The sequence below is a fragment of the Microchirus variegatus genome (assembly GCF_963457635.1).
Source record: "Microchirus variegatus genome assembly, chromosome: 23".
Classification (NCBI taxonomy): Eukaryota; Metazoa; Chordata; class Actinopteri; order Pleuronectiformes; family Soleidae; genus Microchirus; species Microchirus variegatus.
The window spans coordinates 18,046,081-18,072,001 of record NC_139824.1 but is presented as its reverse complement, the minus strand read 5'-3'; the positions used below and the strand labels follow the sequence as shown (position 1 = coordinate 18,072,001).

General features: G+C 41.3%; 2 protein-coding genes across 2 annotated transcripts; both read right to left on the bottom strand.

The window, feature by feature from the left end:
• Positions 1 to 222: 222 nt before the first annotated feature.
• On the bottom strand, positions 223 to 16,328 carry keap1b (kelch-like ECH-associated protein 1b). The gene is made up of 7 exons (XM_083909585.1): positions 16,273 to 16,328; positions 11,065 to 11,945; positions 9,420 to 9,665; positions 6,574 to 7,250; positions 4,764 to 4,969; positions 3,682 to 3,858; positions 223 to 2,189 (listed from the first exon to the last, which is right to left on the bottom strand). Exons 2-7 carry the CDS (start codon positions 11,368 to 11,370, stop codon positions 1,921 to 1,923), a joined length of 1,881 nt encoding a protein of 626 aa, XP_083765711.1. The 5' UTR covers positions 11,371 to 11,945; positions 16,273 to 16,328; the 3' UTR covers positions 223 to 1,920.
• A 2,474-nt stretch (positions 16,329 to 18,802) lies between these two features.
• s1pr5b (sphingosine-1-phosphate receptor 5b) lies at positions 18,803 to 21,327 on the bottom strand. The gene has a single exon (XM_083909518.1). The coding sequence runs from the start codon at positions 21,249 to 21,251 to the stop codon at positions 20,022 to 20,024; it is 1,230 nt and encodes a 409-aa protein (XP_083765644.1). The 5' UTR covers positions 21,252 to 21,327; the 3' UTR covers positions 18,803 to 20,021.
• Between the last annotated feature and the right edge of the window lie 4,594 nt (positions 21,328 to 25,921).

Below are 25,921 nucleotides of genomic sequence, written 5' to 3'. Positions count from 1 at the left end.
TATTGTACAGAACATTTTTGCTTGGAAAAAAAAAATGTACAAAGCAGACCTTAAATATTCTAATTTCCATTCCAACTACTGACAAACAGGAAACAAAGTCCCTTTTCTTCTTCTTTTTTTTTTTTTTTTTTTAAAGTGAAGCTATATATATATATATATATATATATATATATATATATATATATTTCTTTTTTAAATTTTTTTTATTTTTTTTTAGCAAACATTCAAAATTAGCAATTAAACAGGCATTCCTAACCAGTTACAACACATGCTAGTAATAAAAAAAACAAAAAAAACAGCAACAGAGTCCGATTGAATACAAAGCCGACGTCAGTTTAGAGGAACAAGAAAAAAAGAGAAGAGAATTTGAACAAATAAATAAAAAAGTGAGCTCAAATTCTGTACAAGATGTCTTTAGAGTATCAATGTACAAAATGTCATTTAAAAACCTGCGCAGCTTAAATTGCCGTTAGAAATACACTGTTAACGTTAAGCGTTTGTCGTCGGCGTTGGACGTTAAAACGCCGACGTACAAACGGTCGCGGTCACGTCTGTTTTCAGAGGTCTGATGGAACCAAACGTGAGAGAGAGGCTCTCGAGAGTTAGTGTTTTTTATTTATTTTTATTAAAAAACACATTATGGAACACTTTTATTTTTATATTATTTTTTTTAAATGCTACAGTATTCTGTTTCCTCTAAACACAGTCGTCACAAAAACTTTCTTCATCTTCTTGGCACTCTGACCAACTACACACACACACACACACACACACACACACACGTCTATTTTTTACTGTGATGTTCTGCCATCTTCTCCTGTAACACGCTCATTTTAGGCCTAATGCAAGAACCCACACTGTAGATCTGCTCTTCAGGGACACATAAAAAAATAATTGATTTATTCTCTTTGTACGTAAAGGTTTTACGGCCGTATTTTTTACGGTCTCGCAAATTTGAAATAGGTGGATTAAAATGGGTTTAATGAGCAGTGAACAGATAATATTTGATGACCCTGACCACAGAAACAAAAAGGTTCTTGCATGAGGCTCAATCTGTGTCTACAGAAGTGTACTGCATTCACTTAATTTTTTTAAATTATTCTTTCAAGTTTGTTTTTTTTTAATATTTTTTTTCTGTTTTTCTGACAAATATATATATATTTTTTTCTGTTTTTGTGCAATTTTTTTTTCTGTTTTTCGTGCAAATTTTCCCCCCATTTTTTTATGAATTATTGCGAACTCTCGCGATATCCTCCAACCTGCAAGTGACTCCCATAGAGTCTCTACTCTATACTCCGAAAAAGAGAAAAACATTAGACAGAAAAACAGGAAAAAAATGTATCCAAAAAAAAAAACACGAAAATTTACTACTCAGAAAAACAGGATTTTTGTGTGAATTTTTTGTGATTTTTTTTTTTTTTTTTTTAAGTGAATGCAATACACTTCCGTATGCGTCTGTGTTCATGTTTATGTCACACAGTGACCGTCTGTGACCTCACAACAACGAGCACCGAAATACAATATACTGACCACAGTAATGGCACTTTGAACGATGCTGCTCTGCCCATACTGACAAATGCTACTTTCATGTACTTTATATATATAGATATATATATATATCTATATATATATATATAAAAATAATACAATCATTTGAAATCCTTTCCTCCTCTCAGATTAAACATTACCAACATTTCCCCCCTGATGACTCAATAAGTACTTTTTTAGTATGCAGCCCTTTACTCCCATGACTTACACCTGGGAGATGGTACGATGGTCCGACATGAACACGCACACACTCACAAGTTGGATTTGGCAAAAAAAAAAAAAAAAGGATTTACCATGGAAGGGCCGTGTTCTCAGGTGCTTTGTTAGCGTGCGTGTGCACGCGCGGCGTCAGGTTCTTCTTCTTCTTCTTCTTCAGTTGCTTTTACCAAACGGCGAGCTGTTCCTCTGATTGTGGTAAAACCCAGAGCCAGAGTTCGCCGCCGCCGCCGCGCTCTCCCTCTCCCGCTCGGACGTTTGACACGGCGGAGGAGGAGGAGGCGGCTCTTTCTGACAGGGCTCCATGGTCACGGCCACGCCCACGCCGCTGCGCCCGGACGTCATCCTCGTCACCTCCGACCAGGTGTCCCTCTCCGGGTCGTAGCACTCCACGCTGTCCAGGAACGTGTTGCCGTCGTAGCCTCCTGTGAACGCAGCGTTTGACGTGTGTTAATTCTAGAGCTGAAACCATTAATCGATTATTAATCCATTACTAAATTAATCGGCAACTGTTTTGATAATCGATTTGAAGCTTTTTTTCATGATTAAAACAAGATTTCTGATTGTTTTAGCTTCTTAAATGTGAATATTTTCTTTGTTTCTTTGCTCCACATAAACAAAGAAATCATTAAAACTGAATCATTTTGGTTTGTGGACAAAACAAGACGTTCAAGAACATCATCATTTCCAGGTTTGACAAACACTGATCAACGTTTTTTAACATTTTATGGACCAAACGATTCATCGAGAAAATAATAGACGGATTAATCGATTACGAAAATAATCCTTAGTTGCAGCTGTGATTAATTCCCACATGCGCGGCACTTTTTTTTTACTTGTTTCAGGTAAAAACGATGATTTATTGGCTGTAAATTAGCACCTGGAAATCAGATGACATTTACATACACTGATGTTAATCTGAGATTTAAATATTGGGAAAAGAAAAATTCAAACTGAATAAAACCAAATTGTACACGACACAATCTGTCACTACTATGAAATTAGATGTGTCAATATTTTCAAACAACACTATTGTTCATTTGTTCTTTGCTTCATTTTTGTTATTTGTGGGCGGGCCTTAGGAAGCCGTCTGCTGATTGGCTACTGGGTTTTGAGTGACAGCTCAATGGACCGGAAGTCGTCACGGGCTCAAAGTTGCAGATTTTACGAGATTAAAAGTGTCAAATACACGAGAAAATAAAGTGGCAGAATTATGAGAAAGCGTTGTTTGAATCGTGAAAAGTGGCATGTCTCACAAAACCACATGTGAGCAGTGACGTGGGCAGTAAAAGTCACATTATTGACGCAATGTTGGATTTTTGGTGTTGGATTACGTCTGAAAAACAAGTTTCTCTGGTTAAGTTTCTGCCATTTTACTCCTGGTCCCTATTTTCACCCGGTCCTGGTCTCTGATCTGGTCTGAAATGGGTCTCAGTGTCGAGGCAAATCCCCACAAAGCACATTGTGACGTTGAAAGGGTCTAACATTTTTTTTTTTTTGTGATTTAATGGTATTAATACAGATAATGTCATAAATCTGCATGACTGTTATAAGTCTGTATGAATGTGTGATCGTTCAAAGTGTGATAACAACTTTAAACCTGCCACGATGGAGCAAAATAAAACATCTATAAGGCAAAATCTTACTTTAAACACTGGTATGTGTATCGTTGTAAATAATAATGGTGGGTCTGAAGAACACTATGTAAAGTTAGCAGGAGACGACCTCACTTTGTGAGATAAAGACGTGCCTGCAGCACAGGAAATGCGTCAGTGTCCTTGAAACAAAACCGGTTTGTCTGCAAAACAACAGGCTGAGTGTGTGAGTGAGTGAGTGAGTGAGTGAGTGAGTGAGTGAGTGAGTGAGTGAGTGCTGCGGAACTACAGTAGATGAAAAAGGCCGAGCAGAACAACTCACCCAAAACAAAGATGCGTCCGTGTAAGGCGGTGACTCCCAGAGCGCTGCGCCGGTGCCTCATGGAGGCGGCGAAGCTCCACGTGTCCGCCTCCACGTCGTAGCGCTCCACCGTGTTCAGCTGGTTGGTGCCGTCGTAGCCGCCCATCACGAAGATTTGATTCCCCAGCGCACAAACACCTGGATCGTACAAGTGAAGTTAAAGGCGCCATATGTAAGAATGTGGCCAAAAACAGTTACTACATCCAAATTCAAAATACAGAGGTCTTTTAGGTTTGGTTTTCTGACGTAACTGGCAACCCGTGGTTGCTCGGCAGCTGAGACTCTACTGACTGCAATGATCGGTAGACGGCGGTAGGTGGCGCCACATGACGCCAAAACATGATTTCAAAACATAAACATGATTTGCAGTCTGCAAAATATTTTTGTTTTTAATGCAAATATTTTGTCTGTACTGTTGTTGTTGGTGAGTTCAGTTTGTTATATGAACATTATTCCTGAGTCTCTGTGACATATTAGGAGGATTTTATGATTTATTACATAATGCACCTTTAACTTTCAAGTCACAAGTGGTTTAACTGGAGATGAGCTGTAATATCTCTGTAATATCTGCTGCTACGATACGACACCTGTGTACAAAATAGAAATAAACACTTCTATTATAATAATAATACAGAATGAATTGGTATGGATTCATGGACACATGAAAACCACCTTCCTCTCTGATTTAAAACCCTCTCATTGATCTCACCAGCATGAGTAAAGCAACATTTAAATCATTAAACACTTCTTAAAATTATTTTTATAGACTGGCCTTTATGTGATGCTGTATTTCTGTCTCTTTTTTATCCTTCGATCTCATTGCTCTTTCTTTGTAAGCGCCTTAAATCAATTCATATTTGTTCTATTTATACTGTTTATATGTGTGTATTTCCATTTGTATGTAAAAGCACTTTTAAACTGGTGCTATACAAATAAAGCTATTATTACGAGTATTATTATTATTATTATTTGCAGCAGATTAAAAACTCGAAACTACGTGAAACTAAACGTTCAAACACATGCTGCGCCAAAGTCTTATTTACCGGCTCCGGAGCGCACTGTGTTCATGGGCACCATGGTCTTCCACTCGTCCCTCTCCGGGTTGTAGCACTCGCAGGAGCTGAGCCGGTTGGCGCCGTCGAAGCCTCCCACGGCGTACAGCAGTCGGTTGATGACGGCCACGCCCACGCCGATGCGCCGCGTCAGCATGGGCGCCACCAGCTGCCACTGGTCTCTCTCTGGATCATACCTGCACGGAACAAACACCGCAATTCAGTTTCCTTCATACTCTTTTACGTGGGTTTTAATCCCAATTTCTCCTCGATCCGACAGTAGGATTAGACACCGTTGCACAGAGGAAGTGTGCAGCTGCTCCTGTTCCTGTTTCACAGTGGTTGATTAGCCACTGCTGCCTGTTTTGCATCATTAGCAGACAGAAGCCAGACGACGGACACATTTTCAACCATAAATAAATGATTGACTGATTTGCAGACGACCTGGCAGATTATGGATTATGTCACAGGTCTCTGTCTGAAGCAGAACAAACAACAATGACAGTTCACAGGTGTGAGGTTATTCCTCTGGTGGACAGAAACTTCCTCTATGAACTAAAAATACACAATGGGAACAAAACTAATCGTTTTCTCAGGAAGTTCCCACACCACACCACAGTTTTGCAGGATTAAGTCCATGCTTTTTTATACACTACTGTTCAAAAGTTTGGGCTCACTTAGAAATGTCCTTATTTTTGAAGGAAAAGCTCCTTTTTTCCAATGAATATAACATTAAATGAATCATAAATACACTCTATACATTGTTAATGTGGTAAACGTCTGTTTTTAATGGAATATGTACATAGGTGCATAGAGGCCCATTTCTTAGAAGTGTCTATATTTTTTAAAAAAAATTTAAGGAAAAGCACTTATTTTCAATGAATATAACATTAAATTAATTAGAATCAGAGCACCTCAGAGCTCAAATGCTTTTTTTGCTTAGATATTGTAGTGTTACGTCTAGTTTTTCTGTTACACCTCAGAAGTTAAAGGATGAGGATACTTTCTCTAGGTTATATGAGGAAAGAACAATGCATTTTGGGGGATTGAGGTCATGGAAACCACTCGATGTGAAGCATTGTGTGACTTTTATGGGCCACTGTGTTGTGAATGCATTAAAACTCTTGCATTTAAATCTGATATTGAACACAGACAAAGTCAGTTTTGGGCGCAAAAAATGTTCAAACAACAAAAACAAAGCTTAAAAGTTTGGGGTCACTGAGAAATGTCCTTATTTTGGAAGGAAAATCACTTTTATTTCAATGAATAGAACGTTAAATGAATCATAAATAAACTCTATACATTGTTAATGTGGTAAAAACGTCTTGTTTGGTTTTTAATGGAATATGTACAGGCCCATTTCCAGTGTTCTAATGGTACATTGTTTTTTCTAATGGCGTTAGAAGGCTATTGGATGATTAGAAAACCCTTGTGCAATGATGTTAGCACAGCTGAAAACAGTTTTATTTGGAATAGAAATCATTATTTCAAATCATGACTATATTTTCTATTCATTTTCCAACTCTTTTGATGAATAAAAGTCTGACTTTTAATGAAAAACACAACAAAAACGGTATAGGTGAGCCCAAACTTTTGAACGGTAGGGTACAAGTGTATAAAGTAAATAAGGAACATATATTCTGAGGATTAAAAATAACCTCCTATAAATGAAAACATACACACACACACACACACCCACCATGTGTCAGCTGTGGTCATACAGGTCAGACTTGTTTTCAGGATAAATTCATCACCGGTTTCAGAGAAACTCTCGAGCCTTTCACACATTTGCACATCTTACCTTTCCACGCTGTTGTGATGAATGCAGCCATGCGATCCTCCGACCGCGTACACCATCCCGTCGATAACGCCCACTCCGATCCGGTTCCTGGGCATGCTCATCGGCGCGCACGGCAGCCAGCAGTCGTTCATGGGGTTATAGCAGTCCAGAGCGTTCGAGTCCATGTTGCCGTCGGGCGCGTTGTTTCTTCCGCCCACGGCGTAGAAGAGCCCGCTGATGACGCAGGCTGCCAGGCCACTGCGCGGCACCTGCAGGTCAGCGAGCCTCAGCCACGTCCCCGAACACGGATTATAGGCCTCCAGGTAACTGAGCGACTGGCGGAAATAACCCCCCGCCGTGTAGATGAGCTGCGGCACCTTCGGCGTTCGGCAAGAAATCACCTTGTTGGGCTTGTGCAAGGTGAGGTCTTGGAAGATCTGCGCCAGGTAGTCTTTACACTGAGGGTCCCACTCCAGAGACTGGAGCTGGGCCTGCAGGAAGTTTGGCGTGAGGGAATGGCAGCGGACGGCCTTGAGCAGGGCCTGGACGTACGGCCGGCGGTTCTCGCGGTCGTAGCGCACCCAGGCCACGCACGCCTGGAAGACCTCGGACTCGCAGCGCACGTTGAGCTCGTCGCGGCTGATGAGGTTGACGAGCTGACAGTGGGACAGGTTGAAGAACTCCTCCTGTGTCGCCACCTGGAGGCACAAGTCGGGATAAAAAAGTTGCTTTTACACGACAAGAGAAAATAATGGATCTAGTTATTCAAGTTTGTGGAGCAAGGAGACTGTAATCAACCAAAGAAACTCTTGGTCGACTAAAAATCGACTAAACGTTGTGCTTTGCGGGGCTTTTCAAATTAAGAGCCTCTTTTAATTTGAAAAGACCCGCAGCCGCGGCTGGACACGCGACAGGAGGACTGACTGTAGCCTAAAATGAAAAGCTCAAAATTCACGTCTAATTAATGGCAACGCTAATCTGTCTGTCTCTCGTTAGCCACGGAGCGACAACAACCCACTGGGCTGGACTAAACCAAAATAGTGGAAAGCAAGGGGGGGGGGTGTTCTCTGAAGACACGCAGTTACCTGTGAAACACGGGTGCTCCAAAACACCCCTATTAGCTCTTTCTTCCTAATGAAATTCACCATAATAATAACAATAATAATATTTTTTTTTTCGACTTTTGACTTTACAGCCCTAAAGGAGATTATTCAATTATTTCTTAATAAGAAAAGTCCTAGACCATAAGGACCGAAAACAAGTTTCAGCATGTGCAATATACTGTCTTTTTTACAAAAGTGCAATATAAACATATAATACCCGATGCTCAATCTCTGTCTATAATGTAAATATCTAACCCATACTGTATATATTCTGGAAATTGTCCATTACGTATACTTGTATACTGTTTTATATAGTCTCAGTGTTAATATATTTTTATATTGTACTTTTCTTGTTAATGCATGGTTATTATTTATTATTCTTATTACTGTCTTTCTGCTGCAACTCTGTAAACTCTCGTATATCTTATATACAAGACAATACAGTCAAAAACACCCTTTCCATATGAATTTTCTCACAGATAGATATAAAATAATAATAATAACTCATTTTATATCACAACTGATCTGGCTCAACTGCCACTGTTGAACTCAACTCACTTTAATGTCACATGAATAATGTCCCAGTAGAGAGAATAAATTACAGTAAATCTGTAATTTTATTACAAATCTGCGTCACGTGATCGTTTGCGTCTTCGCTGCTGCTGCTGCGTTGTACCGTCATATTTTCAAAGTCAGTCATGTTTGCTCAAACCACATGAAAGGCTGCGCAGCCCTCGTCGTGACTCATAAACCTGCATTCTTGACAACCGTGAGACGCTCTGAAGAGGAAAGAGTCAGCCGGCAAAAACCACAATGGAAACTACCTTTGCTCGCGTCTCATCACTCGACACACACACACACTGTATAAATAGTTCTATATATATAAAAAAAAAAAAAGGTGAATATCAGATGTCTTTTTTCAGTTATGAGCAGATACACTTACACGTATCACTGTGACTGATTATTGTAGATCACTTTAGTGTTACCTGAGCATCTACTACTACTACTTAAAGCGGAACTAGACCGGAAGTTCCTATTAACGCTGTTTTTTTAGTGTGTATCTGCGTCATTACCTTGTTTATGAAGCCCTGAAGGTTCTAAACAAACAGTTCAGCCATTGATGAGAACGCTGTGTTTTATTGTAATCTCGGGGCTCAACGAGATCACAGAAAATCCCGTAATAGTTACGTAAACAGCGGCTCTCCTGAACAGCAGATCCTCCTGCTCTGGGCACTAGTCCGGGCACATCCGGTTGCGTACATTGAACCGCAGAAGAAGAATAACGTCCGTTGTGGAGGTGTTTCACGAGCGACAGTGTCTTCTGACTCTGGGTCTGACTCCGGGTCAAAGGTCGTCAAAGGGACTGAGGCGGGGAGTCGTGAAGAAGCTATTTTTAAACACTGTTATAACAATGTTTTGATAATGAGGAGCAGTGCATCCACCGTTCCAGAGGGGGGCGCTGCGCTTCTGAGAACGGATGTGCTGGATAGTACTGGCCAATCACAACACACTCTGTCTTCTGGGGGTAAAAGTTCACTCTGAAATCTCGCAGCAGAAAAACACCGGCAGAAAAGAGGATTTCTATCGGCTCGTTTACAGCAACTAGGAGGTTTTTGACCATAAAAACAAGTTAATGTATGTAAGTAGACCTCCATAACTAACATATATGTGCAACAGGACCACTCTATGTCACCTTTAAGATTTATCTGGCTGGCTAGAGATGATAATCCTGTCCTTACAGTGAATGTACAAAACGATCCTCACCTCACTGAAGTTCATGTAGATGTACTCTCTGGCCTTCTGGTGCAGCTCGGTGCAGCCGATCTGCTCGGCGAAGCTGGCGATGCCGATGGCGTTGCTGGGGTCGAGCTGCTGCACCAGGAAGTCGCAGCAGGCCTTGACCACGCTGTCGATCTGGTACATGACGGCGCCGTTCATCACGTGGATCACGCACTTCTCGCCCACGGAGATGCTGGCCGTGTAGGCGAACTCGATCAGTCTCTCCATTACCTGAACGATAAGGCGAGGAGGACAAAAAAAACGATTGGAGAGGGGGGGGGGAGGAAGGAAGGAAGGCGTTGGCAGAGTGAAAGGAACAAAGAAACGGGTGAGGGTAATTACACGGAAAGAAAGGGAAGGAAAACACAGCTCAGCTGCTTTTTAGTGTGTACACTTTAACCCATTGATGCTACGTAATTCTACCATAAACGCCGGTAAAGTGGATATGTCAATTTTCGGGGGGTATAAGGATTCCTCGCGACTTTGTTTTGAAATTTCTTGGAGCAAACATGGAGGAGAGATTTCTGAAGGCAGTGATTTTGAGGAGTTTCTCGTCTTCGATGACATCATCGCTGATAACTTGGAACGCGCTGAACCAATCGACCGTGATTTATAGTTAAAGGTGCGTTATGTAAATAAATCTAAATCAACAGGCCGTAAAATCCTCCTAATATGTCACAGAGACTCAGGAATAATGTTCATATAACAAACAGAACTCACCAACAACAACAGTACAGACAAAATATTTGCATTAAAAAAAATCTTTTGCAGACTGCAAATCATGTTTATGTTTTGAAATCATGTGGCGCCACCTACCGCCATCTACCAGTCATTGCAGTCGGTAGAGTCTCAGCTGCCGAGCAACCACGGGTTGCCAGTTATGTCAGAAAACGGAAAAAAAAATTTGAATGTAGTGACTGTTTTTGGCCACATTCTTACCAATGGCGCCTTTAAGACGTAATTGTGTTTGAAGACGACGAGGTCGGCGATAACGACGATGAGTTTGAAGGTTTTGAAAGTGACTTCAGACGGAGAATTAGCGCCGTAATTGACGGAGTGTTTACAACCGCGCAGCAGGGGTGAAAGTGGATTTACCTGCAGATGTACGCACTATCACCGTCACATGTGAAAGAGACTGTTACCGTCATTACATGCTGTTCTTGTTCTTCATCAGAACTAAATCAAGGCACTGACAAGTTGATATTAGTTTATTTTCTTACCGTTTTTTAATCGAAAATAGTTAATCACTTTACTTTTACATCTAAATAAACTCAATTTCCCTGGAAAGCCACATGTGTGAGCTCTCAAATACTTTTTGAACTGTGTTCCTATATCTGCTACAGAGGCTGAGAAATCATTTTAGTCGGCCTTGAAGCTCAGGTTTTAGAGGCGTTTTTTCCAGGCGTTTCAGGCCTTAATGGGTTAAATGCGGTGATATTTGAAGATGGAAAACTTCTGATAATTCAACTCAGTTGTAAGGACACTGCGAGTAAGGAAATCAGTAAAGGGAAAAATCTAGAGTCTGATGTCTTTGTGTCTGAGCTCTTAAAATAATAGATGAGTCATGCTTATGTAAGGAGTGTTTGTGTGTCAAACCCAGAGCGAATCGAAAACAAGGCACGTTGCTCACCTTGGGGTGGATGCCCTCGATGGGCACCAGCTCCATGCCGCACTCCTTCAGCCCGTTGGTGAACATGGCCCTGAAGACGGGCGACGAGGAGGCCAGCACCACCTTGTGCGCCACAAAGTCCACCGCCTCCAGGTCCTTGTAGCGCACGCGCAGCGTGACGTCGCACAGCTGCCGCCCGGCGCGCAGCTCGCTCATGATGGCGAAGGCGGCCGCCGTGTGGCTCTCGAGCGTGTAGCTGAAGACGCGGTGGCCGTTGCGCGTGGACGGAGTCACCAGCGCTTTGCATTCTGTCAAGCACTCTGTCATTTCCCACCCGTTCTGCTGCTGCTGCTCCTCCTCCACCTCCACCTCCTCCTCAGTCTCGTTCTCAGGAGCAGCGGGTGTTGTTATGGGGCATCCTTGCTCCACATGCAGGCATAGTTAAATTAAAAAGAAAGGCTCTCCTGGGTACGGCTGGTTTTTGACTGCGCGGAAGAGTTTTAAAGTGGATTTATTTGGACATCAGGATCACCACTAGAGTCCAGCTGTACTGCTCAATATGGCGTTAGCGTAGAGTCCTGCGGGAGCTGCTGGGTGAGCTGTAACACGCTGCATTTCCAGCATAATCACAATGTCCCAGAATTCCTCTGGGTTTTTGCCTAAAGGCTCAAAGTTGAAGATGCAGGTTGAAGAAAAACAGGCTGCGAAAACTTTCAACCTGCACGAGTCAGGTCTGTCCTGCACGTGGATTATTTCAGAGAAATGTCCGGATCACGTCCTCATATCAAAAGTAGTTGAAGTTGGGTGTTGGGCGGCTTTTTCCAAAAACGTCTTTCGTGGAGTTTTCTCTGCTATGGTATTGATGTGCACTGCTGTGTTTAGAAGGAAACCATTGCTGATATCTGGAAGAAAATAGAGACAGTGAGTGTGTATCCATATGTTATATTTGTTTCAATAAGGAATAATACAGTTAATAAACGTATGCTCAGGTCTACTAAATGCAGACAAAGTTGTATAATGTAATAAGTGACGCAGCACGAGCGTCTCACAGCAGAGGTTTATCTGTTTATCATCATGACTTTTACATCCAGGTGTATTCTTCCTGGTGCAGTTCACTCACTGGGGTCAAAGGTTTCCTCCTTGTCACAATGCAAATTATACTTTTACTTAGGGATGACACAGTGTCAGATAACAGTCAGATAACCACAGCAGCAGCATATTCAAGTAACTATTTGTTAGTATTCAAATATTTGGGGTTTTCCGACTGCATGAGATCCAGCGAATTTGACCAAAATCTGACCTTTCCAGATACTGAAAATCAGCACTTGAGCTGAAACAATTAATCATTTACTAAACGAATCGTCAACTGTTTTGATCGTCGATTATTTGAACAAAGAAATAATTAAAACTGAATCATTTTGGTTTGTGGACAAAACAAAAACACTGATCAATGTTTTTTTTAACATTTTCTGACATTTTATGGACCAAACGATTAATCGAGAAAATAATCGACACATTAATCGATTAGGAAAATAATCTTTAGTTAGCTCTAATCAGCTCATCCTTACTTTTATTTACTTTTCTGCTCCTTTAGAGCAGATAAGGAGGCGGAAGTATGAGCTGGTCTGAAGGACAGCGGAGTGACTCTAATTAGACTTTAATTGTACGCCACGACTTCTCCGTCCTGTGACCAGCTCAGCTTTGAGATGGGGACGAGGAAGCATTTTACACAAACGCGTCATTTTAACAGGTTTTTGTTTACCTGTCGTAAGAATGCGGCAAACGACAAAGCGAGAGAGCAACGCCAGACACATTAGTCAGTGACTGCTCCTACTGGGAATACCGGAGAAGACGATCTCTCACTGTGTGTCGAGCCATTAAAAGAACCCTGAGGGATGCTGTGAAATAAACACCGCGTCGTCCTCCGTATTGTAGAGCTCCTACTTCTTCTTCTTTTTCAGAATAAGAACTGCCGGTGACAGTGACTGTGATCGGGACGAGTCAGAGTTACTCAGCAACAACGCCGCTCTCAGAGTTACATAAGAAATGATCTCGATCAGTAATCGTTAACTTGAGATCGTGATAAGAGGATGCAGTGAACTGTATGTCACCGCTGCTGCTGCTGCTGCTGCTGCTGCTGCTGCTGCTGCTGCTGCTTCACTGATTCCCCCAGTAGGTTTCTGTGTATGCGCTAATCAGTAAAAGATGAGGAAATAAAGTGTTTTTCTTTTTTAAAATGCCGGGGCATGGTGACATAGCAATGTGTGTGTTATTTCACGCAGCAGTGAAAGTTCAGCCTCCTCCTGTAATATGAAACACACTGATTTCATGTTACGCTCATGCTCATGCGATTCTGGGTAGAAACGGTTTCACAGGACACATATTATCGCTCAGTCGCTCTCAGAGGAACACGGAAACAGAGTGTGTACCTGTTTGCGAGATCACACGGCACACGCACGCACACACCAAACACAATACAGAGAAAGTAGCTTCCTCTTTTCACAGGCCAACACAAAGAAAGAATTTAACTGAAATGATTAGCTGCGACTCCTGATATTTCATAAACCTTTTACTTTCTACAAAAACAGGGTCTCGCAGGTTTCAACAAGTCAAATTTAAGACTTTTTTAAAAGACCATAATGAATACAATTTAAGACCCATTTCAAATACATACTGGCAAAAAAGTACAAAAGACATGAAGGAAAATTGGAGCCACAAATTGTCGAACTTGCAATTCAGCTTAGCTGTGGGCTTTCATTAAGTTTTCTCCGCTGCTATGCTAAGCTAAGCTGTAACACACCGCGGCGCGCCCACAGCACACTAGCTAGTGGTGCTGGATAAATTCCCACCGTGCAGCATAGGTGGACTACTTTAGTTCCGTGTTGCAGTTCTGTTATCGCATCCTCAAAAATAGAAACATTTCAAAGCGAGACTGAAGTTTATGCATGTTTTAAATAAAAGCAACGATTTTTAAGACCTTTCAAAATTGTATTTAAGACCTTTTATGAGATTTTGGGAGAATTTAAGACATTTTAAGGCCTTAAATTGAAATCATTTGAATTTTTAAGACTTTTTAAGACCCCATGAATACCCTGAAAAATGTCCATTATTACACATCATGTCCTACAGCCCATGAGACTTCTTCAAATGTCCAATTCTGTCCGATCAACAGTCGAGAAGATCACACAATGTTATTTACGTAGAAATAAATCCATGAAAATCCATGCCTGGTCAGCATTGACCGCTGCTTAATACACACGACTTTGACACTACGTTATCCATTATCCACACTTGATTTTTACTTATATTTCACTTTTGTTAACAACGTTACAAAACAAATGAAAACTTAGAGGGTAATTAAGTTATACAACAAAATCAGCAGATCTTAAACCAGCTTAATCTTTCTGTATTAATCTCTGCAAATTCAATTTTGCAGTAGTAGTCGTAGTAGCAACACAGCACAACATCACACATAATTGCCTGATATCGACATAAAAACAAATCACTTCCTGTGTGCAGTGTGGGAATGTCGCCAGGTGACATGAGAATTTAAAAACAGCCTTAATCAGCAATGTAAATGGTTTGAATTTATATAGCGCTTTTCTAATCTTCTACATCTTCAATGTAATTGCTTGTAATCACTGAAGTTATTTAAGTGAACAGAAGGCAAACAGACAGATACTCTGTGAGTATCAGAGAGGCTGTAACTGCTCCTGAGAACTGAAGACACCTTCATGGACTTGTGACTCAGCGTCACCACCTCTGTTTGGGGAAACACCTGACACAATCCTTGGATTCCATTCACCAGCGATCATTGCACAATTAGTGACATGACTGAAACTTTAACCCTTTAAGGTACGAACCAAGAAAAAAGCAAAGAAACATTTTTTATTATTTTATTTTATTTATTTATTTATGATAACAATAACGGCAATCAATATTTATTTATTTTTAAATTAGACCCTAGAGTATTTCAAACTCTGGTTTGCATAATTCATAAAGTACAACATTCAGAACAAGTGACATTAATTTAGTGTTTAGTGAGTTCAGCTTGATGCATTTTTCAATGGGATATAGAGACAAGAGCTGCAACTAACATTATTTTCGTAATCGATTGATCCGTCGATTATTTTCTCGATTAATCGATGAATAATTTGGTCCAGAAAATGTCAGAAAAAAACCGTTGATCAGTGTTTGTCAAAGCTGAATTATGATGTTCTCGAATGTCTTATTTTGTCCACAAACCAAAATGATTCAGTTTGAATGATTTCTTTGTTATGTGGAGCAAAGAAAACAAGAAAATATTCACATTTAAGAAGCTAAATCAATCATAAATCTTGTTTTAATCGTGAAAAAAGCTTCAAACCGATTATCAAAATAGTTGGCGATTAATTTAGTAATCGATTAATAATCGATTAATCGTTTCAGCTCTAATTGTGACTTAAAGTGTGGTCGACCAAATGGTTGAGTAGCACCTTAAAGGGATAAAGTTAATCAGTGTAATCAGAGGCCAAAGTTTAATTCAACAAACCTGACAAACAGTAAGGGTCACAACAACAACAACAACAACAACAACAAAGCAGGAGTTGATGTGTTGTTTTTAAACGCATTTCACTGTCACTTTGGCAGTCGATCGTTCCTCGGTGACTCATCCTGAACTCTTCACCGAGCAAACTCACTGTGGAACTGGATGTACCAAAACATGACCCAGAAGGAGAAGCGCGTCCTTATGTAAACCCGAGCTGGAATTACATTTCCACTCACACACTCACACTCACACACACACACAAAAACACCCGTTTTTCTACCTCTGGTCCAATCACAGGTTACTAAGAAAAACTGATCGTTTTCTGCGCTTGTTATGGTCGAAAAATACTCTGAAAATACGCGCGACACAGGTGGAACTAGATCCGTTTGGTCCGCGACGAGTCGTGAGCTCACCGAGTACACACAAAAACACGAAGGAGACACCGAATAAACACGCTAAACGTTTCGGAAATAGAGCTGGCTACGATTCAGGCTACTAATAATAGACAGTAGCGTAACGGCTGTGTATGTGTGTGTGTGTGTGTGTGTGTGTGAGCTGCTCCGAGCTCAAAAATGCTAACAAAGCGCTCACCAAAACATAGCCCCGTAAGCTAGCCGCCCGCTCACTTTTTAAATGTCCGCGCTACACAAGTCACATTATTCACCGTTTTCCGCTTAATATGTGATAGAAAAGAAACTCACGCAGTCTACTTCACATCGTCCATCGCTGACTGTCGAGCTGTGCGCCACATAGGAGGGAGGAGGGAAGGAGGGAGGAGGGATGAAGGAGGTAAAGCAGTAACTCACCATGACTAAGCATTGTGCCGGCCTCGTCTCGCCTTCACAATAAGAGCCCCCCCGCTGGACCGCCGCTGTTTAAACAGCGCCGAGGGCGACATGGGGCTTTTATTGCGGAGGGGCGTTGAAATGAAAGGAAAACAAGGCCGGTGCGTTTACTGACAGGACGCCGCTAAACGAATGGTGCGTTTAAGGGTTAATATCAATCAGGTTAAATTCAATACCTTACATTTAATGAGATATTTGTGACATGTTAAGACATCATCATGACTTTAGATCACTTTGTTATGTATGGAAGCCCATTTCTGCCAGTGTAAAAAAAAAAAGATCCCACTATCTCGACATATTGAAATAGTATCTCAATATATTGACTTAGTATCTCATTATTTTGAGATACTAAGTCAATATATTGAGATACTAAGTCAATATATTAAGATACTATCTCATTATTTTGAGATACTAAGTCAATATATTGAGATACTAAGTCATTATTTTGAGATATTAAGTCAATATTTTGAGATACTAAGTCATTATATTGAGATACAAAGATAATATATTGAGATACTAAGTCATTATTTTGAGATACTAAGTCATTATATTGAGATACTAAGTCATTATTTTGAGATACTAAGTCAATATATTGAGATACTAAGTCAATATATTGAGATACTAAGTCAATATATTGAGATACTATCTCATTATTTTGAGATACTAAGTCATTATTTTGAGATACTAAGTCTATATATTGAGATACTATCTCATTATTTTGAGATAGTGGGATCTTTTTTTTTTTACACTGGCGTAAATGGGCTTCCATACTTTATGAAGCTATTTGATTTTATTGTTGACATATTTTCCAGAACTTACTAAAAATGGAAAGGCGCTGTTTCCCCCCCCCCCTGCCAGTGTGTGATTGTGTGAGCCGCTGACACATGGTGCGTTGGCACTTACTTTGAAAAACATTCTTTTTCAGTTGCAGAGAAAGTTTCCACTTTCAAACAGTGAAACACACACTCTGTGGCTGGTTTGTACGTTTTGGACTGATGTAGAAAAACAGTGCAAAACGGCCACTTCTGTAAAGTAGGGGAACATTATTTTTTATTTCAAAAGTACAAAACAACAGATGATATTTATTAGTTTTATTTTAAAGCTATAGCACATTTATGCAAAAACCCTGCACTGGAACTTTACATCATCAACAGTTTAAGAATGTTTGTTGCTTTATTTTCCTTTTAGACAGACTTTTACACCCAGAAACCACTAAATTATGACTATTATGACTCACAAGTTGGAAAAGACTGTGTAATGAAAAGATTACATATCTGTAAGCTGTCTCAGACAATAGCCATCAGTACCACCTTATACAGCCATGATTCAAAAGCCTGCGTTATTAAGTGAACTGTAATAATATACATAATAAATCCTCATTTACAGCTCACCATGGCTTCCATCACCAAAACCAGGTCCCAGGTCCCTCTTTGCATGCTCTGGGCAGATACTGGCACACAGTACAGTGTGTTTCAATCCCGTCTTGCAAAATAAACAAAACAAAAAAAAAGTAAAGTCAACATTTATTGTATCCTCAATTCTTGACAATAGCCACAAGGTGGCGCCACAGGCCAACTGTGAAACTGCAGGCCCCAAAAAGACCGACTTTGTCTTCAGCTGGAAAACACTTTTCATTCAAGTGAGAGAACTGAGAACTGTGAGGTATGAAATATTAACTATTTATTGCACTATAAAACTATGCACAGCACGTCGGTCACGTTATATACGTTTTATAATGTCCTTAAAACACGGTGCAGCACATTTAGTATTTGCACAAACTGTACACATTATCTACAGAATGTCTTAGAAATAGACGTGTTCATTAAGACATCAGGAACTAGTTTAACTTGGGGTAATAGGGTATAATATGGGCTCTTTAAGTCATTTTTAATCATGATTTAGAGGTGAAAAGCTTTGTTCTGTAGGCAATGAACGGTTAAAAAAGGTTTTTCTATTGATGAAACTTGTAAAGGAATAAATTAAGCACACGTCGTCCCCGACATCAGCGCTGACATCCAGCTGCAGGTGACGTTTGGTGAAAGTACGTCTTCTCAGTCTTCTTGGCCAAGGAGGAAGGAAGGAGCGACGGCTCGTCTTACTGATGGAATAACAAAAAGTTGAGTTTTCAGTGTGTGAATAATAGCTGCATTGTGTGCCACGCAGCGTTTGTAAAAGAACACTGTAACGTACGTACGTATGCATGAATGTAGGCCAATGCCATTACCAGATGTGAGAGCAGGGGGCTGACTTCCTGTGGCGCTTCTTCAAGGACGCTGCTTCCATTCACTGATGCGGTGAAAAAACAAACCTCATTTATTTAAGAAAACATTTTTTTATTTCTTTTATGAAAAGAAAAAAAGACACTCGCTCTGTCGCTGTTAAACAAAATAGATATAATTTACAATATAGATGATGTAAAAAAAAACAATGTTTTCAGCGTTATCAAACGTTTGCTACATGAATTACAGTACAAAAAAAAACACATTCATTCATTATGGTTTGAAAAGAACAGCTGTAGAAAAACTCATTTCATAATAGACTACAATCAGACATGTTGTGTGTCTGTGGGTTAAGTTGCAGATATATTGTCCTTAATAGTCCTGATGCAGGCCGAGGATAAAGAAGATTAACTACATGTTTACGTCACCTGATCATTTATTATTCCTACAGGTGACGTAAACAACATTATTTGACGTCATTTTTGTGTTGTAGTTGTTGTTTTTCCTGCAGATGAACACCTGTCATTTCAGAAGAGAGTGTGTGTGTGTGTCTGTGGGGGGGGGGGGGTATTTTGTTGCCTCCCACGTCGTCTACGCCACATAAAAATTCCATCAGGTTGTTTGTGTAACAGCATTTCTCTCGTTATCTCGTTCCCCCCCCGTCGCCTGCAGAACTTACACAAACTTTATCATCACTCATCAACTACACTCTTAGAAATAAAAGTGCTAAGAAGAACCATGTAAGGTTCTTCGGCTTGTCCTCATAGGAGAACCCTTTTTGGCTCCAGGACCCACCTGGATCCCCTTTTGGAGGGTTCCACCAAGAACCCTTTTAAAACCTTTTATTCAGGTTTTAAAGGGTTCTGTGGATCAAAATGGTTCTTACTGGAACCATTGGTGTTACCAAGAACCCTTGAAAACCCCCTTTCAGAAGCAAATGGTTTCAGGTAGAACCTCAGCCCTTGTAGAAGAACCCTTTTGGAACCCTTATTTCTAAGAGTGTACAACATCATATTGTCATCTATTGTTAAGGCATTTCGTTAAGAAACGGCAAAGAAGTTACTCGTTCAGTCACGTCGGTCCTCGTGTTCCACAGAACTGTCCTTCCAGGCTTTATTATCCGAGTCTGCTGCTCCACTTCTTGTGATAGTTCAGTGCAAATTAGTTAAGAAGTCTCATCACTTCAGGTTAAGGTTTGTTCATATTTTGAGCGGAATCCATCTCAATCCACACTTTCCTTTGGAGTTGCATTGCTGACGCGTCACGGTAAGCCCCCTTTTTCATCGTCTGCCGCTAACGCTAATGCTACATAACGTCTTCTGTTTAGTGGGAAAAACCCATTCACACGTTTGTTCGGTCCCAACCCTTCGAGGTCCGTCTGTGTCCTTATGATTTGAAGAGTTTAGGGTAAAGAGCTTTGATCGGAGAGGGCGTGGTGATGACGTTCCCCGAGGAAATGGTCGTCTCCAGTCCGCCCTCTAACTTCTGCGAAGCCACCTCAGTTTTGCTGAAGCTGCATTCCAGGAAGGGCATCCCGATCTTCTTCACCTGACCGTCTCTGGTCATCAGACACGGCCGACAGAGCAGCCTGAGGATGGCTCTCCTCATGTCTTTGCTGGTCAGGGTGTAGATGATGGGGTTGAGGAGCGAGTTGACCATAGCCACTCCCAGGAAGTAATCGGCCTTGTAGAGCAGGCTGCAACTGTGCGTCGGACAGAAAAAGTCCAGGAGGAGGAGCAGGAAGAGGGGCAGCCAGCAGGCGATGAAGACGCCCAGCACGATGGTGACCGTCTTCAGGAGGGCGATGTACTTCTGCGACTTCCTCGCCAGGCCTTTGCGGACGCTGCCCGACAGTCCCAGCCGCTGGCGATGCGTGTTGATGCGCACGATGCGGAAAACCCGGGCGTAGAGCACCACGATGGCCAGGAGCACGGCGCTGAACGCGGACACGCAGCACAGGATGTAGCTCTTGGCGTAAAGCGGCAGAACCGTGGAACACTGGTCCAGTCTGTGCATGCAGTTCCAGCCCAGAATGGGCAGGACCCCGAGAAAGCCCGAGAGCGCCCAACTGGCACCGATCAGCGCCAACATCCTGCCCCGCTTCGCCCCGTGGTACGGCCTCATCGTCACCATGGTCACGTGGCGCTCAATCGCGATGGCCAACAAACTGATGATGGACGCGGCCAGGGTGATGAAAACCCCGCCCTCCCTGAGGAACCACAGCAACGGCGTCAGCTTCAAACTGTTAGGTCCGGACATGATGATGTTGGCCATGTACGTAATCCCGGCCAGGAGGTCGGACAGCGCCAGGTTGCCCAGCAGGTAGTACATGGGCAGGTGGAACTTCTTGTTCCTCCAGATGGCGACGAGGACCACGGCGTTCTCCAGGACGATGAGGAGACACACCACCAGGAAGGCGATGCCCTCGGGCTTGAGACCCTCGCGGTAGCGGTCCTTCTGGAGCTTGCCCGTGTAGTTGTAATGCGCCACGAGGACAGAATTGTCGTGGTACTCCCAGAAGAACTGCAAGTAGCCGGGAGAGGCGGGAGTAGGGCATGTCGGGAATATGGACGTAGAGGGGGACGTCTCTGTAAACGCAGAACTCCAAGCCTCCATGGTTTACGTTGCTTTTCTTCAGTGGCTATAAAGTCATTTTCGCGGACATGCTTTTAGCATTTTGGGCTTTGGAGGATTTTTGGAGTGATGTTGTCCCTTCTGCCAGAAGACGGTGCTCTTGAGCTCTGCTCGTCCTGGGTCAGTGGCTCCAAACTCTGCAGAAAGACATGAAAAATTAACATTTATAAAGACTAGCTAACTAACTATGAGTTTCAAGAGCTTCATGAAGAGCATTTGCAGTTCTCGAGAATCAAAGCGTCAGCTGCTCTTGTGGTCGCGAAGGGGTTTTCTGAAACTTCGTTTTGGGCTAAATGCTTCAACGTGAGTCACACATTCACACAGATGATCCGACCAATTGATCACGGTGTGAAAGTGAACCCCCAGACACGACCTTCTGTTGTTCGACAGAGGTGATTGAGCGGTGATAATGGCTGATTATGTGAGGCAAATACAGAAAAGCGAACATCAGGGAGAAGAGAACCATGAGAAACATATGCACATCATTTAAAGCACACATGCAGCTGCTTTTCCCTCCTCCAGCTTCACCGCTGTGCTTTTCGCAGTATAGACGAGGTGTGTTTGAAGTGCTCCACACATGCAAATGCACTTTAAAAAAAGCTGCGGTCAAATTATTTTAGCTTTTAACGCTGAAAACAATCAGGGGTGATTAGGGCTGCATTCCTGAGCCTGTGTCGCGTGAGGGAATGTTTTCCTCATCTCTGGAGTCATATGTTAACATTTAACAAAAATGGTCTGGAGGTTGAAACTTCTCCAATATGCAACCAGGAATTTGAAAAATGAGTGACCACACTTGGAGAGATGGAAGATGAACTATTAAAATTTTGCCCCACGAGCAATGAACAATTGAAACATCATCATTAACAACAAAAACATGTGCACCATTAAAAATAATAGTAGTTTATAATACATTAAAGCATCAATGAGATGTACACGCGGCATAATTAAACTGCATTAAAACACATTTGAAACAAATGAAATCATGCTACATCTCTCACACATGATCACATATTAACATCAGACATGTAAATGCAGCACTGACCTGGTTCTGATTCTCCACTTCATTTGTTCTTCAGCGAAGGAGGAAAAATTCAAACCCTAAGCTGCACCGAGCGACTCCCAGACAAACGGAGAATGAAGTGAGAGCTCAGTTCAAACATGCAACAGCTCGAGGGGGTTGGTCCTTACTCTCTCTCTCTCTCCCTCTCTCTCTCACACACACTCTGAAATGTGAGTGACACACACACACACACACACACACACACACTCATATACAGCAAAGCCTCTTGACTCTTGAGGAACTATTGTCAGGATTAGGATGTCAGCGATTGTGACGACAGCTGAGATGATGTCAAATTTCAAAGTTCTCACACACTGATCTACAGACTCACTCTCTACACCAGGGGTTCTCAAAGTTCTGATACCTGAGGGCCAATTTAGGAACCCAACATTGGACTGAGGGTCGCCAAAGGAAAAAAAAAACAGAAACAAATCCCATTTGTAATAATTTTATTGACCAGATTACAGTTCTACAGTTTAGCGTTAACTAATATAAGCGTTAATATAATGTAATTTAAGCATTAATATAATAACTCTTTATAATTTACTAGGTAATTACCCAGTATTTTGGCCATTGTTCTTACCTTCAAATTACAGGTTAATACCAAGTAACACATTTCTGTTATATTTACTCGCTACCTGCTTATTACCAGCTTATAACCCAATAATACACTAAAATTCACCATATAGAAACCAGGTAAATACCCAGTATTTTTGTTTACACTTATTGGTCTGTATCCAGTAATGTCCAATAAACATTTAACAAGCTTAGTCGCTCCTGGATTAAAACTATCAACTGTAATTCAATGCGGGGCCGCCAGAAATGTTTCTGCGGGCCGACATTGGCCCCCGGGCTGCACTTTGAGAACCAATGGTCTACAAGCTATAATATAATCATTAAAATGCTTCCTGGTACACAATAACCTTAAAAAGCCCTCAAAATATTATTGTGTCATTTATTTAATATATGTACTGTATTGTTTGTTCTTAGGTCTATTCGGTCACGTTTGCATGTTTTATTTATTTGTGATACAGGACAATCAAATCGAGAACAAACAGACTTAAAAAATAGTTTCTATACGACAGCAATAAGCACCATAAACAACAATCCTTAAAACAACACTATATTATATATATTATAACACTACTATTTTTTTAATGTTTTATCTATTTATTGATGCACTTTTTCATTTCGTTGTACAGTTTACAATGACAATAAAGGACTATTCTATTCTATTTATTTATCTCTGATGAACAGCACTTCATCTCAGCTGTTATTGTCTTTAAAGTGCTTTATAAATAAAGTTGGATTGGTTTGTCAGAAATAATTTTTTCTACTGTTGTGTTTGTGAATATTCAGCAGAATGACAGTGACATAAATCCTGAGTTTGAAAGTATTTGTGTGTCCTGCGTAAACTCTTCAACTTTCTGAAGTAATAAAAAATCTTGCTTGAAGAACCAGTTTGCAAGCGAAGCGGCTTAGTATCACATACCCCGAACTCTGTGAAAGTGAAACGATACGCGGATGATGCGAGGTTTTGTGTTTCTGGACTTCCTGATTGTGTGTTTTTACGTTCGGATTCGCTGCTCCCACGATTCTCCGTTTGCAAAGCTCCTGCTCCTGCGTATGCGCGAAGAGAAGCGACGTGATTCACATTCACGTGAGTCGTAAATGGCTGAATGATTCCAAACTCCCAGGGCCTGTCGGCCTGTCGGCGTGCAGTGACACGCTCACCTGCACAGGATGATGCTCCCTGCAGGGATCTGCAGGAGCTTTATCAGGTCAGAGGGACTCTGCATCAGCCACAAATACAACAATTTACTGCTTTTGTTCCTGTGCTCTCTGCACATGCGTTCATGCACTTCAGTGCAGGTGTTCCAACATATTCGCCCACAGTATTTCCCTGTGACAGTTGGAAATCCTGCTCTTTATCCGGCTGCTCGTCTTGATGTGTTACACGACACTGTGTGACAGAATCTCCCTTCAGCCAAACCTGTTTGTTGTGGCTTTACCTGAATAATTCTGTGTCTTTATCCCCACTTCTCTTCTGTATCCTACTCTGACTGCATGTTCTTCATCTGTCTGACAGGGTCAAGTGGCAGCTTTTATTTTCCGAGCCCCCTCCAGCTGATAGTGCCAGTTGAGTGCGAGCGGTGACTTGCCGCCAACAGGGGCGCAGCTTCTGAATAGGCAGGGCGGGCAACTGCTTGGGGCCCCCCGAGCCAATAGGGGGCCCTGGACACTCGGAGCCTGAGGGCTGTTTTTACTGAAATGTGCAGTGAGCAGCCGCCTCCCCGTCCCCCTTAAACAACAATAACATCTCAGTAGGAAACCCCCCCTAAAGGGGCCCCACCTCACTTTAACCTGTGGGAAGTTATCGTTCTGCAAGTTGGAAAATGAAGAGGATTATTTACAGTGTAATGCATATCTTTTTTTACTCAGTTTATATATGTTTTTTCAGTTATTTACAGTATTTTATTGTTCTATATATTTATATTGTTTTATAATGTGGGTTCTTTACAGTGTAATGTATTTTTTTTTACTAAGTTTATATAGTTTTTAAAAAGCTATTTACAGTATTTTATTGTTCTTTACATTTATATTTTCACATACTTTTTAATTACATTAAGAAAAAAAAAATATTTTGAACTCATACATTTTTCGTTGGTGTCAGATTATTTGTAATATAATGGTGATGAACACTGGTTGGAAGGAAGGGCCCCCCTGGGAATTCTTGCTTAGGGCCCCTACAGACTCTAGAATCGCCTCTGGCCGCCAACAGATCTAACGGTCACGATACTTCGAGCCAATGTTCGTCCAGGGTTCAAACCTGGACGAAAAAGGATCAAACTGAGTCGAATAAAAACGAAGGCTTGTTATGTCCTGTTCAAGGCACGTTTGTGTCTGTGTTTGCACTCGTAGACGAGTGGATAAACTGTGCATCTGTGTGTAAATGCAACACGCTCGAGCTTCACTCCCTGCTGTGTGTGTGTGTGTGGGAGACGAGCCGCGTCCTCTCAGATCATTAAAGAGCAATATCCTGTTCAAAAAGCCTCACATCAAAGCCTCACATGGACTCTGACAGGATGAGTAGTCGAGCAGATCTACAGCGCACGCACACACTCACACACATACACACACACTTGTGTACTTGCTGCATACTGAGGACCGGGTTGCTGACAAAGTGAGGACCATCATTTCCACTTTATAAATCAACACAATTACAAATATCTACTTCATGAATGACATCTATATAGAACAAAATTTGACAAAAACGTCATACTATACTATGTCATTCAAAAGTTTAAAAAAAAATTAAAAAAAAAAATTAGGTCCAAAATTTGACAAAAACCTCATACTATACTGTCGTCCAAAAGTTGATAAAAATTTGCCCAAAATTTTTGGTCCAAAATTTGACAAAAACCTCATACTATACTATGTCGTCCCAAATTTTTGCATTTTTTTGAATTTTTTGACAAATTGAGTATAGCATGTTTTAGCAATCTAAGGAAGTGATTTCAAAAATCAAAACAAAATGAGGACCGGCCAAAATGTCCTCACTTTGTAAAAATGACCTCACTTTGTTGGTTAA